The sequence below is a fragment of the Hippocampus comes genome, unplaced genomic scaffold (genome assembly GCF_001891065.2).
Source record: "Hippocampus comes isolate QL1 unplaced genomic scaffold, H_comes_QL1_v1.1 scaffold183, whole genome shotgun sequence".
Lineage (NCBI taxonomy): Eukaryota > Metazoa > Chordata > Actinopteri > Syngnathiformes > Syngnathidae > Hippocampus > Hippocampus comes.
In genome coordinates this window covers 197,021-215,257 of record NW_017805547.1, presented here as the reverse complement: position 1 = coordinate 215,257, position 18,237 = coordinate 197,021, and the positions used below count along the sequence as shown (strand labels likewise).

The window sequence follows — 18,237 nt, the reverse complement described above, 5'->3', positions numbered from 1 at the left end:
CTCGGATGGCGTTGCAGGTGGCGGCGGGGGCTTAGGGGTGGGCACCATGCGGTGGGGCGCCCAGGGCGGCTCGGCCGAGGAGCTGGACGGCAAGCCGCGGCACCTCCAGCACCCTCCCACCGCCACGCTGAAGGGAACCAGGGTGAAGGCGTCCAACGGGGACAACTACATCATCCTGGCCCCCTACAACCCCGGAAGCCAGGTACCGCAGACTGGTGGTGGGCTGCATCTTCATCATCTCCTCCGTCCTCCTCATCCTCACCCTGGTCACATGATGGCTCACGCTAGATATGTCTCCTTACCCTTCATCCCCGGTGCCAATTGATAGAGTGACTTTACACGAGGGCTTCCTTCAATGTTCCTTTTATTGTGAACACAGGAAGGGCATTCAAACGACAATAAAGCACTTAGTCCGCCATCCTTATGTCCGGCCATACAAAGACATCTGGTAAACAAAGCATGTGTTTATTAACGGCATCATTTATCTCACAGGTATCCTATTGATTTTGACCATGTTTAATGCAACAGTTCATGGATGACCCGTGGGGATTTTTTTTTTCTCAGAACTGTGTACACTATGTACCAATGGCTTCATCTAGTGGTTGCATCAATAAAGAATACTTGTTCTCAAAGCAAAGCCTGAAATGATTTCCTTAGTTAATAACAGTGTAATTACACATTACTAACACATTTGTGGGAGAGCAACTGACTAACAGGCCTAACCTTAATATTTCTGGCTGTCCATATAGAGTTGATAACTCGTTTAGACCATAAAAACACACCCTTGTGTCTCATTGCACTTTCGGGGGAGTTTGTGAAAATGTGTATGTGTGATTACATCTTTGATTGAAAGTGAAAAAAGGGGACGATTGAGACAATAAGAATGAATCACAGTCACAGTACAAAAAAAAAAATAATGGGTTCATTGCACAATACCGAGAATGAATCATTTGAGTCGTTAGCATTGTTTGCATGTGCGGGCTAAATTTACCTTGAAAGGACCGCTGGAAACGGCAACACAATGCTATCATGTTCTCTCTCTGCAAAGTGACGACGTGACAGCATAAACATGTCAAGTTATGATGACCAAACCCTCCATGATGGATTTCAGTTGAGTGTAAAATGAGCGTAACGTCGCAATTTTTCTGCTTTCAGATCTTGAGGCCGGTTTATCAGGACAATCAGGGAACCTTAGGTAAGACAGCTGGACATTGTCCTCGTTGTTCTTTTATTGCGCCGCAATCTTTCAAATCACTGTCATGTGCCATTGGAAAAATATTGATTTTTCACACTTGTGGCCAAGGTTCATTGGATTACATGTTTAAAAAAGTACAAACGGCATACGCATATTGTATACTCTGACAGATCAATACTTTGAACACATCATTGTCTGCATGTTTCACTCTGAATTTCTGATCATCCTGGCCATATTGTCTTTCAGTCAGCAGGTTGTACAACACGCGGCAGGCCTCTGGGGCTCAAAATCAGGCCGCGGGTACCACCGGTGGCGTCGGAACCTTTTCGTCGGGTTCAAGCGGAGTCGGTCCTTTCTCCAGCCGCTCCGGCTTCCTGCGCCGCTCCAACAACGGCAAGACGTCAAAACCCACCTCCGCCGGGACCGGTGTGCCCAACCACCCGCAGCAGAGTGCCAACTTTGCCAACTACCAAAACTGCACCATCGTTCGCTCTCACGTCCCTCATGGGAACTATGGCTATGTTTCCGTGGCGCCCAAAATCCTCATCTTCCCCATCTTTGTTCAGGTGAGGCTGTTTTTTATTTTTTTGCTGGGATGTTACTCTCCTTTGGCGATGATGATTCTCATCGAACTGACCTGTGTGTGGAAGCAGCCTTTGGACCTGTGCAGTCGAGCTCTCATCATAACAGAGGAGATGATTTTGCATGAGAGCAAGCATCACTCCCTCAAGGTCAGTCAAACCTTTAATTGTCTAATTGTTTAAAATGTCATTTTCTGACATTAAAAAGACAACAACAAAAAAAAGCCCGTATGTATTAATTGATGTTTTTGTTGCATTGTCCATTGCAGGTTACCGTGTTTGTCTACACAGACTTAATGTTGGTCACGAGAGAGGACGAGCCTGGCAAATGTAACGTCCTCCAGAGTCCTTTGTACCTGCGACACCTGCGACTACAGGACGGTATGTTTGATTGCGTCAAAGTGTGTGCTGATAGCACGATTGAACACATTTTTGCTATTTTTATTCATCGCACATGATAATTTAAACTAATAATGACTAATAATTTTAATGAGTAAATTACAACCCTCAAAAAAAGAGTTTCATTTCGTGACCAACAATTTCTCGGATTCCGTACCTCTCTGAAATCAAAAAGGTGTCTTTCAAGTCTGTATTTCAAGGCACAATAACTCTTGCATTGGCTTCTCGTTAAGATTGTTCCGATGCCCCTGACTAATCTCCACAAGCGTCCACGTGACCATAGGAAACAAAGACTCGGTTTGTTCCATAATTTGTGTTTGAGGCGTGTTGAATGGCAATTTCAAAACACTTACATTCAGCAACCCTCTTTCGACCTGCGGATATTTCGGGAGCGACATCCCCGCTGAGTTCCTGCTGCTTTGTCTTTTCATTCCAGTCCCCAGTAAACAGTCATCTCCTGTGCCAGTGCACGCCATAACTCGGCTGCAGCCAATGACGGCCTCATGTCATGACTCACTCTAAATATTTGTCTTCAGGATAGACATGCAGGGCGGCCAGTAATGGACTTGTAGCAAACTCCATTTTTTTTCTCTTTTTTTTTCCCAGGCAGCACATTGTCTCACATGACTAATACTGGACACTATTGTGCTACTTTGTACTCTATTGTTTTCACTTGTCACAAATCCTTATTATGAGTGTCACACTGTCCAAAATCTTTGGCGCATGATATTTCATGGGGCAAAGTGGTGGTTGATTGTGTTGATTGCATATAAAATAAATGGCTATTTTTTTAAAAGTTTTAAATGTAATTATTAAGTAAACCTGATATAAAACACAAGCCAATAACTCACAGTGGTGCAGCGTGAAATCATATAAATGGATTTATGTTGATTGCAGATAAAATAAAACAAAATTGCCAAAAAAGTGATGTTAAAGTAAAAATAATAATGAAGGAAAATAATGAGGATCAAACAAATAAATATGAAATTGAAACTCATTAAAATAGATTAAAATGAATTCAATTTAAAGTTGACTTCAATTAAATTATATTGATTAGAAAAAAATTATGTTGAATGTAGATTTTATTTTTATTGCTACAGCATATTTGCATATTTGAGTCGAACTTCACCCAAAAAGAAAAAAAAAGGTCACCACTGAGGTCATCGCGGATCGCATTCAGGTTTGCTCCTCTCATTACGTGTGTTAGTATGTGTGTGTTGTCAAAAGCGGACACAGTCACAGACACGCATCTCCGCCCTGTTGCCTGCCTGTCATTGTTTTTTTTCTTCGCTTCGGCAGCGTCAGTCAGGAAAGAGGCGCCAGTGGGGGATTGTGTTTGTTTCAACTTTGTGTGTGTGTGTGTGTGTGTGTGTGTGTGTGTGTGTGCAATACAACAGCTGTCCAGTGTTCCCGTCGACATGATACTTCAATGTTAAAGAGCGTGGGAAACAATGAAATTGAAGCACAACCTGCAACAATGAGCTGTCACTTGAGTTTTCTTCTGAAAGTTTTTCCGTGTCGATTTCCAGCCAATAGTTGAATTAGAATTGGTGAGGCGTTTCTTATATTTTGCCCCTCTCATGAAGTCAAAAAAAGCCAACCAAACCAAAAAGACAGACAGAGCTCACGTGCTGGACAGCAGTTGCTTCAATATATGCAAGAGGGCCCTCTGCTGGTTATTGTGAGAAGTGACAATTTCTTCTTTCAGGGCCTGCACATTTACATAATACAATGAGTACGTGGCGCTTATTTGAATGATTTTATTTGAGACGTGGCCTGTATTTCTTTTAGAAAACACTTGGGCAAGCATTTCTTTTTAATTTCTCCATTTAGCGGCTGGGCTTGTGCATTGACTCAACACCAGTGAGTACCAGGTGCTCATTTGAGTTGATTAGTTGGTGAGGAGGCTTTTTCAGTCATTTTTTTTCCCCTGACAAATACTTGTAAGGGTAGCGCTTCCTTTTCTTCTTTATTTCTTCATGTAGAGGCTGTAGGTTTGCATTTACTCATTTTCAGTGAGTCTCGGATGCTGACTTGACTTCATTTATTTCAGAGGAGGCCTTTATTTTTTTCTGATGAATTGTCCTGAAAGAGTGGAGTGACCTTGTTCATTTTCTTGGAGAGGCAGCCCTTATTTATTCATACTGCTTACTGAAAAGTAGAATCAAGGTAACTGCAGCTGATTTCTGAGAGGAGAAAGGATGTTTCGATTTGAGGTGAGGCATTTATCTGTTTACGAATGCAAAATAAGCAGCCCTTAATTGAGGTTGAGGCATCTTTTAGAATGCAGTCCACCATTCAGGGGGATACTGTTTGTTGTTTGTATACTCAAAAAATGGTGTTTTGAATTGACTCCATTTTTATTTCCTCCAGTGGTTGCACAAAATAAAAACATGTGGATCCAGAAATGAAATTAAATGGAGTAAATTCAACAAAAACGCTTTTCAGTGTAGTAAAGATACTAATGGAGGTTTTTTTTTTCTCACGCAGATTATGCTGAAGAACTCCGATTCTATCTTATTCACATGACCGAGGTAAGACCCTCATTTACCGCAGTATGTTTGTGTTTATGAGCCAATAGAGTTGTCCGTTACTCATATTCTTGGTAAACAGAGAGCTTGAATGAAAATGCCTTTTTGGTCTCATAGTATGGCCCGTATGCATTTGTGATGAATAAAGAATGCTAAATGATGAGTCTGACTGAAAAAAAGTACCTGTCGCATTAGTTGCAAGCCACTCAGTGAATGCTGTGTGCTTGTTTCTTTTTCAAGTTGAGGTAAAATGAGCTTCCCGACTGAAACGTTTCTGTGAAAAATAGCTTTACTGCAGTATAACTCACGCCAACTCTTACTGCTGCGCGCATTCTTGTACACCACACAACACTCTGCACAGCCTCATTAGCAGCTTATGAATGCTTTAAAGGCTCGCCTTTTTCGGCGGGGGGGCTGAGATTCCAGACAGAACAAGAGAAGTCTTGCTATCTATCCCACATGCTGGAAAAAGAGGAAGCGGCTACATAACTTTCACTCTGACCAATTAGGAAAGTGGATATAAATAGCAAGGTCTTACGTAGGACAGCATGGGAGAGCAGGAGAGTTGGAGCGGGCTCATGGCACATTTTGACGAGACATGTGAACCTAACAGTGTGCAGTTGGAATGTCCCCTCCAGGATGCCCCCCGAAGCGCAAGCATAACTGAAAATATTAAGTTTTTCACGACTGCATTGCAAGACTTCAGCATCCATGCGAGTGCTAACCTCAGAACACTAGTGCCAATAACGCAAATGACTTTTCGGCTGTTATTTATAAAGTGCAATTGTTCCCCATCGTTACAGTTAAAATGCTGTCCTTTGCCCTACCTTCGATCATTTGTGTTTGGGTCAGATTTACGGACATGCAAATAATTTTTCCCCGAATATTACTTTAAAAGGCTTTGCTGGAGCTCAGCCTTGCAAAATCGCACATTATTTATGTCTTTAGGGAAGAGTTACATTGGTGCGGCATACATGACGCATCATCAGCAGCCGTAGCTTTTCCGATGATTACATTGCGCGGGCTCCCTCGACGACCGGCCATTTGTCGAGCTGCTTACGTCTCGTTGCTTTAAAATGCCCTGCCTTTGCGGTAGCTCGGGTTGTTTGAGAGTTCGGGTCAGATTGATGTTGTTATCTCCTCTCGAACTGCCGCGGCGGCGCTTATCGCTGTCGTGTACGCAGAGTCATCCATTCATCGGGTCGGCAGTTCATCTGTCTCACCGTCCCAGAGGAAAATAGCAGACATGACATGCGGTGGTTAGTGATGTTGTCTGTGACAAGTGTTGTTTGAGAAGGACCCGTTCTCTCCCTCCTCTCTTTCTCGTCGACCGACGGTGGTGTTCGTTCATCTCGGAGCGATGACAGAATCTTTACGAGAGGCGCTGACAGATGGTGTGCGAAGCGGAGCCGCGTGAGGCAAATATGTCGAGAGAGGGAGAGCGAGATGGAGTCCTTAAATAGACAGCCTGCTGAGCCGTTTGCCGGGGGGGGGGGGCAGGGGGGGGGGGGAAGATGCAAGTTTCACGCGCTGGGGACGGCCGTGACCCTCTCCTCCGTGTTTGTAAGCGGAGCCGCGTGAGGCAAATATGTCGAGAGAGGGAGAGCGAGATGGAGTCCTTAAATAGACAGCCTGCTGAGCCGTTTGCCGGGGGGGGGGGCAGTGGGTGGCGCGAAGATGCAAGTTTCACGCGCTGGGGACGGCCGTGACCCTCTCCTCCGTGTTTGTGTTTAGGCCAATGCGGGAGATGTTTGGAATGCAATCGTCCGATTGCTAATTCACTTGCACTTGCTGGCCTGCAGAGGTCACGCACATAAAAACGCAGACAAAGACATACATGCGTGCAGAAAGAGAAAAATGATGGTTTGGTTTTAGTCTGTTAAATAAGTGAAGGGTGAATAATGTCAAAGTGGCCCTTGGAAGAAAAAGTTTGAGAACTCCTGACACAGGCAAGCATGAAGTTGTTGGCCGGGTTATGTCCGCTCATGCACAAAATTATGATACGATGGTTGACTTTTGGCTCGATAGTTCTTTGGCATCCTGTCTTTGATGATGTGAACGTGAATGGTTGTCTCGATCAAACAACGCTCAAACTGTTAATGTACAAAAAGTTCTTGTTCTGTTCCTGTTTCAGTTGCGCTACCTGGCCAAGAAAACAGGGCAGGGAGTGAATTTGGTCGAATCTCTCTTCGGGAGGTCACCCTATTTTAGTAGGCGCTCAAAACAGAGCAGATCTAACCCAGATTTACACGCGAAAGAAAAATGCGTGCGCATCTACGGGAAGAGAGTTGGGTGGTCTCTGGAAAGTCAACTGTGTGTAAGTGTGTCAGTGACGCAAGAGGAGAGAAAGCAGAGATAAGGGCCGTGATGGTAAATCAATGCGAAAACGGTGAGGTGAGGCGTCGACTGCATTTGCGATCGCTGTCCAAAGCGGGAGAGTCATCAGCGGCTTGTCGGAGCGATCATGGGAAACTTTGCTGACCGCGCTGTGCCCAAGAAGTGGTTGTCCAGGGAGGGCGACTCTCTCCAGCAACACCTTCTGTCTGACACTGCAGATGTAAGTGGAGCTCTTGGAGATAAAAGGATGTTTGGATTGCGGCGCAGTTTTGAGAGATGTGTCATATGACAAACCCCCGTGAGTAGCAAGGTTATGATCGCTAATGAAAACCAACTAAATCATATTGGAACTGAATGTATGAATACCCTACTTTTCAGACCATTGGGCGCAATGAATTATGACGTAGAATATCAACGAACGGCTCTATTTTCATGCATTTTAAGTTCAGCCGTTTACTTCGTGAAAGGGATTCGCCTTGTCTGAGGGAAATGGGTCACTGCCTCAATTTGCCCCAAGCATTCAATTTTATCAAAAGCCGGCATTGCGCCATATTATCCGATGTGCCTTATATATATATATATATATATATATATATGGATCAATATTCAGATTTCTTGGACGTGGTATTTTAAATGTTCTTTCTATAAAGCACTTTGTTACAGCTGCAGTGGTTGTGAAAGTGCCTTTTCAATAAAGCCGTATTGTATTGTATTTCCTTTAGCGTAGCTCCATCTAGCGGATGTATAACGCAAGCGCATCCACGATTGTAGCTTCTTTTCCATGCGCCTTATAAACGCCGTGCGCCCGATATATGCAAACCGTTTTAAAATAGCACGTTCATTGGAGGTGCGCCTTATAGCGCGGAAAATACGGTAACTACAAAAGGTAATTGGAACATAGAATAGCCAAGCAACCAACATTGTAGATAACATAATGGCTTGCGAGCTACTTGAGGTGCGCCTTATAGCGCGGAAAATACGGTAATTACAAAAGGTGATTGGAACATAGAAGAGCCAAGCAACCAACATTGTAGATAACATCATGGCTTGCGAGCTACTTAGAAATGTTATTTTGGGTTGCCTCGTGGCACACAGCGCACGGTGTCTGGAATCCGCGATGAGTTCAATGAAAGTTTTCATGAAATGTGTGTGATTAGTATTAATTACGATGAATAATTTTCAGCAATGTGGAAAAAAAAATGTCCAGGGATTAAAAAAGGGTGCATTCATTCTTATGTCACCAAAGTGTCACTGGCTCAGTCATATGAACGAGATGAATAGTGACGATCATGAAAAAGCATAGAAAAATAATGCCATTGATCGGAGGCAATAAACGGAAATAGCCGAATCCCAGCGGGGCCAATCATGCGCTAATCATCCGCGATGACGTCTATAGGAAGGGCCCGGGGCCAAACATTCCAGTGTACATGCTCCTTTGCTTCTTTTTTAGGTCAACCGCAGAACAGCCGTGAAGTGGAAAGGCCGACAAACAAACTCAAAATAGATGAAAGACTGTGGGAAAGACACTGGGACAAATTGCATTCTGTCCTCTGCTATGGAAATTGTTTGGGGAAAATGCTTTGTTTTGCTACATCATCTGCTCGGTGAAGTTATTTGGGATTTGACGCTCAAATGTCTCTCCGCCATTTTCTCAATCACTCCAACTTTTGTACTTGAAAGCGAGAACACGATTGGTTGAAAAGCATGACGTTGATCGGTTTTGTCGGTTTGGAATCGGACCTGCAGTCACATTAGCACTATTGGGCGGCATTCACAATGAGTCAAGGTCACACAAATTAATAAATGAATAATGGTGATTTGAATTGAACATGACTCCCTGACCAAGATCTATCGATGTGTCCAACAATCGTGCGCAGTGGTGAGGGACTGATCAATTTTCTGAATTGGCATTGGATTGGATTGAACTTGATCTTGAAAAGCTAAGAAGATGAATTAAATATGTGGTTGGTGGAGGGGTAACATGCCCCCCCCCCTTCCTCAGTGTAAATGATCTCTTTGGCTTTTTGCCCCGTGGGCTGCTTTAGCATCATTAGCTCTTGTTAACATGACACTTGAGTGGAAGCCGCTTAAAGCCGTGGAGTGGCACGCTTCCAAGACACATTAAATATCCGACTCGGTCTCTTCTGCAAGCAGCCGGAGAGCGCGTTCCATTTTTGTTTATGTTCCGAGGTTACACGAAGCGATCTTTGCCGGGTGCCTATGAGGGAATTGATGGTGTTATGCTGTAACTCAGCCGATTGCGACAGAGCGACAAGTCATCGCGACGTGACTAATGGGCAATGACGCTTCTTCGTGTCACCATGTGTTGGGGTTTTTTTTCTCCAAGCTTTTGCAGCGCCTCTTCATTGAAGACTTCCTTTGAAGCCTCGTAGAGAGAGAATCGCACCATAAAGCGTACGTCGATCAGAGTCGGTGCTTTGCAGGAATTATGCCTCCTGTGCTTTCTCCTTCATCCATTTTATTCTCGTGTTGGGGTTTTTTTTCTCCAAGCTTTTGCAGCGCTTCTTCATTGAAGACCTCCTTTGAAGACTCGTAGAGAGAGAGAATCCCACCATAAAGCGTACGTCGATCAGAGTCGGTGCTTTGCAGTAATTTTGCCTCCTGTGCTTTCTCCTTCATCCGTTTTATTCTTTTCTTTTCATTGATTTTGGAGAGTCTGTTGACTTCACGGGTCTTCTGGTGTACTTTTGTCGTTCTCAGCTCCTCAGGTTATTTTTTTCTTCATACCCACAAATGTTGGACACGGCCAGTACTTACCAGTCCGTAGACACGCCTCATGGGACTTAGTGGCTTTGCGTGGGGCCCGTCTCGATTTACGATAACAGATACACAAACCTTATGACCTTGCCAACTTCCTGGGTTGTCCCCTCACTTGCACTCGTTTCTACAGGTGTTTAGAAATTACAAATCCCCTCCTATGGCACTTCAATTGCACTGCTGGGTCTACAACCCCTGTCCTGCTCCCATCCCCTTCTTGTCGCTGTCCTGTTCTATCCGAGCCTGTCCTACTTCACAACTGTCCTGTGTAAAACTCCATTCCAATGTAACATTATAGCAAATAAAACATTTTTTTATCATTTGAACTAAATCATGACATGATATTCAGATGATGAAAGCCGTTTCGACCCTTTTAAATCACCCGTGCTGACTTGCAAAGCACCTCCCGGTGTTTAAATCAAGCAGACAAACCTTACAAACATGACTTCAAGCGCTGTGGCGTCATCTGCTGACCAGCCGCAACAAGCTTCTGGCGACAGCACCATGGATACCGCCAAGAACAAAATTGGTGTCAATCAATTCTTCTGGCTGTTTTTGAGAAAGCAAACAAGAGCATTTTTGTCCTGAGGAGTACACTGCCTCTCCTTTGCTAATCAGGTTTTGACTCATCTTTTCATTAATTTTCCCAGAGAGTCTGTTGACTTCACGGCCACATTTGATCGCATGCCGACAATTTCCCCGATTTAAAGATGCTCAACAAATGTGTTGAAACCAAACCCGTTTTGGCCAACTAAAAATCGGGATGAAAACTGTTTGGACTCACAGTGTATCAGCTTCTGGCTACAACCCAGCATGTTTTCCAAAGAGACTAAAATTGGTATCGATCGACTCCCCTGGCGCTGTCAAGAAAGCAAACAAGGGCATTTAACGAGCCTTCCTCGCAGGCACGCGGCTGACGTAAGATCAAACACGGTGCGGCTGGCTTATTTGTGACCCGAATGTGTACAGGAAAGCGAAAGTATTCTAATCAGCGCTGACGCCTGGTACCGTACGTGAGCCGCCGTGACATGCTGAAAACTCATCCGCCGGTCGGCTCGGAAGGAGGCCCCTCAACCGGGGGGCAATTTCATCAATCCGATGATGCTGCCTTTTATTTTTAGCCCCCTCCATGGCAGTTACCAGCGGCCAGTCATTGGATTTTGCCCCATTAGCTGCCCGTGTGCAGCACTCGAACTGATGCTGGGGTTACAAACAAGGAGCTGGACGCTGGACGACAGCCACCATGCGCGCATGGAGTTCACGGATGAGGTCAATCCGCTCCTGTGAAATATACAAATAAACAAATAATTTTTCCTCAGCTGCCGTGATCTGCTTGAACTGTTGATTGCATAATTTTTGCCAGGGGTCGTATATGCGTATATGCGCATGATCCACATTTAGCGGCCTCTTCTGCGTCGCGACAGACTAAAACTGTCCCTAAGTGATGGATTTCATCGAACATTGATACCGATCTCTGTCTGCTCTGCTGACGCCGCTCATTCATCATCTTTCTGTGATGTCATCAATGCGTTGCTTTCTGCGGTTTTTGTTTTGTTTTGCCACATTTGACCGCCACCAAACACCCTTTTGTCCTCACACGGTCGTATTCTTTTCGTACAGTGTATTTTGCCTACTTAGTGAATATCCTCTTCGATGAGACGTTGAGGGTGATTGAAAAGGACAGGGAGCAACCGGGCAAGATGTGATGGGGGGGCAACTGCATCGAGATTCTCCACTAAGCGGGGCACTGAGTGTGGAACCCTGAAGTTGATCTCAAGAGATCTTGCATAAATTGGACCAACAAAAATCGATGCTATTTATATCTTGGGTTATGTCCAAAAACGTCAGGACTCAAATGTTTTTGCTAGAAGCGGGACACCACGGAGACGTTTCCATAAAGAAATGCCTTTTGAACATTCTGGGTGTTCTTCGGTTGGACATTGTTCCCATTTAAGACCCGTGCAAATAGAGGCCTGGCATCATTACAAGTTTCAGACAAAGCCAATGCTCGATTCATGATGCCAACCACAGGACAATTTAAACCCTTGTGGATGAAAAGCTCTCAGACCAGCCGCTCCCCTGTCCTGACCGCCGATGGTCAAATACGTAGTTTCATGCATTTTCCCAGCAGGGCTCTATTGATTTCTTGGTCCACATATCAAATTCTGTCTCAAGTGCGCCCGGGCTATGATCTAATTTCACTAATGCTAGCACATTTCGCCTGGCCAGAGTTTCTACCCATGCTGCCGTGTCATAAAAACTGAGCCCAAATGGACATACAATCAGATGTGATTTGTCGTACCAAATCACACTCAAAGTGAACGACTTTCCAACACCCTACAATCGTGCTGGACGTTCCATACTGTCAATTTGGAAGTTGCTGAATTGTTGAAGAATTCTCGTGAGGATACTCCGATTGGAAATATTGGTTACAGGGTGCATGAGAGGGTTAAAAAAAAATCACACTCTGGCGTCAATCAAGGGTGACCTCATCTTTTGTGTTCCAGTGCATATCATTACTCTAACACTACCGATCCAAACTCGACTAACCCTAGTCCTATGAATCACACTAACGTGACTAACCCTCACCCCTGACCTACCTATGGTCAGATCCTCCTAATTTGACGAACCTCATTAACCCAAACACGAATCTACTTTATATAGTGTGGCTCCATCTTGTATCGTATTTCATGTGTGTGTGTATTTGATAGCAGCCGTAAAATACAGTCAGAGTCCGTTTTGACTTCGTGCTCAATTTTAATGAACGACCAACTCCTCACATTGGGTATTTCTCCACCGCTTGCCATCTCAATCCTCCGCCTGTCTGGTTGCTCACCTCTCTCCGTCGTCTCTCTCTCGCTTTGTCTCTCTGCCCTCAGAAGTGCGACTGCCTGCTCAGCCTGGAAGCGTACTCGTCCGAGCAGAAGCGCCGCGTGTGCCAGTGCCTCAAGGACAACATCGACAAGCAGCTCCAGCTTCAGAGGAGGGAGCCCGCTGTTCAACATTTTGACCAGGTAGGGTCACTCCTGGACACTCCTGGGCAAGTCCGGTGTGTGTTCTCCCCGCTCGTTTCTGGCCCAGACAGGATACGGCCAAGACATGAACATCTGTGTGTGCATATATTTGCATGTACACCCTCATTCACATGTTATCTCAATGAGCGAGGTGTCCTGTGTTCCTCTTCTTCTTTTTTTGGGGGATGTGGGGGGGGGGGTTAAATCTGCTTGGTGCCTGTCTTTTTCTTTTCTCTATGTGGTGTTGACCTGAGCCGTGGTCATGATGTTTACTCCCTAGGCCACAGGTCCTCCACAGGGGGACTGCAGTCCTGATAATGAGGTCGTTTTTGATCGACTTTTGCAGTCTAACCTGGTGGTGGTTAATAGATGCATGCGGGAAAGACGCCAACCAATCACGTGCATTGTAATTGCTCAGCAAATCGTATGCAAAGCTGCTTTGCGAGAGGAGCAATTCGCTGTGTGTGTGTGTGTGTGTGTGTGTGTGTGTGTGTGTGTGTGTGTGTGTGTGTGTGCGTGTGTGTGTGTGAGGCGGGAGTACAATTGTGTGTGTGTGTGTGTGTGTGTGCGTGTGTGCGTGTGTGAGGCGGGTACAATAAGTGCTGAGGAGAGAAGTCAACAATGAAAGGTGTTTTAAAAGAACAGTGGAAAAAAAAAAAAAGCTGGACCACCGGGACACGGTATGACAGTGTGTGTTATTTCCAAACTATTTTGGCTGTATTGAATGAAAATAGGTTCCAGTTGCCAGCGGTTACTCATTGGTTCATCTGTGTTTCTTAAATTACACTAAAATGACAAAGATTACCCCCCCAAAAAAATCATGTTTGTCCCTCGCAAAAAAAAAAAAAAAATCATCACCATTTTCAATGGTTTCAGTGGAACATCACACCCAAAACCAGGACCTGAATTGCATTAAGAATATTTTTTTCTGTATTTATTTATTACATTTTACAGCTCACAGTAAAACACAGTAAAACAAAAAAAAAACACCGTCCAAGACACCAAATGAAATTTGACAGCAGTCACAAACAAGTCTCAAGGAAGAAAAATATTGTTTAAAAATATTAGGTCAAGAAGTAAAGCACATATTATGCTTTGACGTGAAAAAAATGGTCCACAACTGGACCCCTTTAACTTTGAATCAAGGATTTCTGTTCTCGTTGGATGGAAAGCTACTCGTCATTTAATTCCGCCTTTGTACGACAAATTTTAATGCTTCGGGCTTTTAGTTTTCCTCGAAGCTTAAACTGCATCAGCTGATAGCGTCTCGCTCTGTACAATCAAGCTGTGACCACTTCGCAGGCATTTTGTGTGCGCACAAGCTGATCCGTTGTCTCAAAATATGGTTTGGTTTACTTGGTAAAATGCAGTGGAATTTTGCTCACCGATAAGCTTAATTGCGTTGGATTCCCAGTGTGAATACCTCCTTTCGCGACAAATTATTTTCATCAGCAGATACAATATGGGCACTTGTCGCAGAGGCGTTGAACACTCAATGTAAGCTTCACATTATGATCACGTGAACGCGGATCGTGCGCGACCGGTTCGCCTAATCACCAAACACTGTCGTCTTAATCCGGTCAAGTGTAAATAGTTTTGGACTCCTATAAATGTCATTTAGCTGCCCACATACATGTAATCATTAGTATTCGGGTTGTACGAGAATTCACTCTTTGAGTACTCACCAGTCCCGATACTTTGACATTTTATTTAATTTTATTGAACACAATGACAAACTATTGTGAACAAAACCTTTCTATCTTTCGGACGCAGTTGAGCATTCGATGATGTGTCAAACTGCTACGGTATTGCGCCATCTGCTGCTGAGATGGAATAACTCGACGTCAGATATATATTGATATGGCCTTAAGTATCGGCGCTCGGTATCGCAGACTGCATGATCCCCGCCCGATACCTTAAAATAAGGCCAGTATCAGCCAAATACCGATACCTGGTGTCGATACTCGCCCATCCCTAATAATAATTATTTTTTCATGATTTGTAGTAGTAATCGTAATCTTTTCCCCAAAGAAGTGGCTCATTTTGGTCCAGCAAGCGTCAAATCACAAACCCAAAGAGCGCACAGTGCCTTTCATATTCTTCGGAGCAGCCTACATTCAAACATGATTTATTATATCTGTTGGTTCATAGTCATACGCCAGCTGATGTAAACCCTCATTCACTTTCGCCGATTACGCCTCCCTTTTTTTTTTTTTTTTTCCTTGAAACATCTTATTCGATCTAAATGCGTGCTGTCCCGGGGGCGAGGAACTGTTTGCTTAATCATATTGAACAAATGAGTTCACTTTTGATTGCTTTTGTACGCACTACCTCAGAGGCAAATAGTTTGATGTTCGGTCCACTTCGGCGCTTCGTAATTACATTCAAAACCAGGGGCGGGGTGGGGGGCGGGGGGCTCTCTTTTGGCTGCATGGGGTCACCCGGTGTTTTCGTTGGAAAATTCCAGCGACATGCGCCCCATTTTTGAGTAATTGAGTTTGAGTCGTTGAATAAATACTCCGTTTTGAAATGACTGAACAATTCATTCTAAGAATTGTCATTTCAATCTCAATCCAAATGATTGCCTTTTTATTTTTTATTTTTGTAAAGATGTGATTCTGCTGCTGCTCGGTACACGGGTGCATGTCCTCTATTTGGCTTTTGCGCTGCCATTCATTAGATAGAAACATAAATAATAATTAAAGCTCCCGAAACATCTGTGCAGCCCAATAAATACGTCATTTGCATGCCTCGTACTATCTTTTGCCTCCCCTGCTGCAAACGCACGTTCCTGCTCATTGTCTCGACTGTAATTAGACATGGGTGAATTGCTTTTGGCTTTGCTTCACTCGGTCTTTCTCTGCTCTATGGGCTATTTTTGGGGACGTAAGGATTAGATTTACATTTTTACCGAGGAGCTGGTGCCGCCTCAAAAGCAAATGTTTCATTCTTAATATTTTAATGCACGTCGCTTTGTAAATATAATAACTTGGTGTGACGAGGAGTTCCATCATGCTCGTAAAATGGGTAAATTAACCTATAATTCAACATCACAATAAGTTTCAGTGAGTATTTTTACTTTATTTTAGTTTGATTTTTGCAGTGGTATTCTTATTGTTCCGCTTTTATGACCGCTACGAATGTTCAAATGTTGCTTCACAAAATTCTATGTTCATTTGATGAAGGTCTTGCCGACAGTTTGACCGTGAATGGATCATTTTTATTATTTCATCGTTGTAAAAAGTCGTTTTAAAATCCGAACTGGTCAACCATTGTACCAAAACTTTTTGAGTTTGTTTTCACAAGTGTCAACTTGGCTGGTGTTAAACATTGACCCTCCCCACGCCCACCCCCCCCCCAAAAAAAAAAAAAAACTAAAACATTTGACCACTGAAGCAGAGAGCAGAACTTTTCCTTTCCTCATATTGTGTTCAATCCATCAAAGTTGTTTAGAAACTGGTGTGGCCGCTTTTGTTTGATGGCGCCCATTAACAAGACGAATGTCCTGGACTGTCCTTTGCCATGTTTCTTCGCAAGCGCAGCATTCAACTTCTTTATCGTGATCTGAGTTGTCTCCTCATCTTCCACTACGGCTTTTCTTTTTCCATTTGTTAGCCGCGAGTGACGACTCTCAGATCTGTTAAATAAGCTAGTAGCGCTAAGCTAGTAGCGCTACTCAACACAGTAAGACAAAGCCATCTGAAATTTGTCGGAGGTTTCTCTCTGTCAACCTCTACCGTCCGTGTCATGAACGTAGCTTAGATATGAGAGCAAACTAGCTGCAGTTCTGCGCAGCATAACGCACGTCAGCGGTTACGTCTGCTGGAAGCTTATTTGGTAATTGACAAAATTGTCCCTCTCGCTCAATGTTTTGTCTCTCGTTCACCTCCTCCCGCTCCAAGTGCACACAGTATCTCCTCAGCCATCTTCTCGCTGCTCGTTTGGCCCACTTACTCTTTCATCCTGTTTAGCTTTTCCTAAACATGCTCACGCACGCGCGCACACGCACACGGCGATGTTATGTTAGCCAGCAGCTTGCAGTGGATTAATTCCCCTGATCGTCTTTAAACATTTATGGCTTCCCCTCGGTGGGCTGGTGTTTAGCTTTATTTTAGCTCGAGTTTAACTATTCATAAGTGTGTTGTGTAACAGAGCAGAGTGAGTTCGGACCGGAGCCGCGCGGGCTCGACCCCAAGAGGGCTTCGCCGAGCACGAGATACATCCACATTCAATTTTAATTACATGCATTCTTCACCCCTGAAAAACATGAAGCCATGCCAAGCATGCTGTTGGGCTGGAATAATTGAATTTGGTTTCGTTAAGTTCAGTGGAATGTAACATTTGCTTCCAAACACGTTGCATAAGAAGGTCAGCATTTCATGGCAGACCTCAGCAAATCTGGTGAGACTTCAGCTCTTTTTCTTTGGTTATTTTTGTGACAGGAGGGTTCCACGGATGTGTGGCAGTAACCATAGAACAGAAAGTGGGCCATATTGTGTTGTGGCGAAAAACGGCACATGCACGACTCCAAATATTTATGTACAATAGGAAAAAAAAATCAAATTGCTTGTTCAGTTTCATTTCACGAAGCAGATGCTCAGGTAAACAGCGTGTAGCGGAGAGCAAAACTAATGTCTGGTGACTTTACCAGAGAAGATTCTGTATCCCACCAAGCAACGTTCATGTGAGGTTGATTGAAGACAATAATTGACCCATAGCTGCGCATGTTCATTGGCTGGCGACCAATCCAGGGTGCACCCCACCTCTCACCCAAAAGTCAGTTGGATAAACCGCTTTAAAAATGAACCTGGAAGTGTTTTCAACATGATTTTAGACCTACAGTCGTTAAATTGTTTACAAGCATTTGATTCGATTCGATAAGGTCTGATGGAGAGCTTGCACGCCTCACCCTTGAGTCAGGGTCTCACCCTCACGCACACATTAAACACGTGTGTGTGTATGCGTGCATGTGTGTGCGCGCGTGTCTGTGCGTGCGCGGGGTGGGCCCGCATAACGTCCCGCTCTTCGGTGCGTTTTTGATTCACGGCTTTGATTTGTAACTTCTAAAAATAGCTCACCGAGAGGGAGCCGAGGGGACGCAATGAAGGACACTTGGATGCTTTGCTCTGCGGAGAGTTACTTTGAGCATTTTGATCTTTGAAGAACCTTCTCTCCCGTTGTGTTTACAAGACGCTTAAGCATCCCCGCTCACCTTAGGCTCATCTGTTCTTCTTTTATTTATTTCCCCTGCTCTGTCCTTCACTGAATTCCCCCCACCAGCTCCTCCGGCGGCCCGCCCCGCACCCCAACCTGCCTGGAGCTTTACCGCACCGTCTCGCTCTCTCACTATCGCTTTTGCACACATTGGTGGTGGTACGATCCCCAAGCCTGAGCCGGCGACG

General features: G+C 44.4%; 1 protein-coding gene across 1 annotated transcript in view; it reads left to right on the top strand.

The window, feature by feature from the left end:
• rgs3a (regulator of G protein signaling 3a) overlaps nt 1-18,237 on the top strand; it is an 83,485-nt gene that overhangs the window by 20,441 nt on the left and 44,807 nt on the right. The window contains exons 12-18 of the mRNA XM_019879596.1: nt 5-202; nt 1,156-1,195; nt 1,442-1,761; nt 1,849-1,926; nt 2,046-2,157; nt 4,666-4,709; nt 12,701-12,835. Of these exons, the coding sequence (XP_019735155.1) occupies nt 5-202; nt 1,156-1,195; nt 1,442-1,761; nt 1,849-1,926; nt 2,046-2,157; nt 4,666-4,709; nt 12,701-12,835 (927 nt within the window). The remainder of the gene's footprint in view (nt 1-4; nt 203-1,155; nt 1,196-1,441; nt 1,762-1,848; nt 1,927-2,045; nt 2,158-4,665; nt 4,710-12,700; nt 12,836-18,237) is intronic.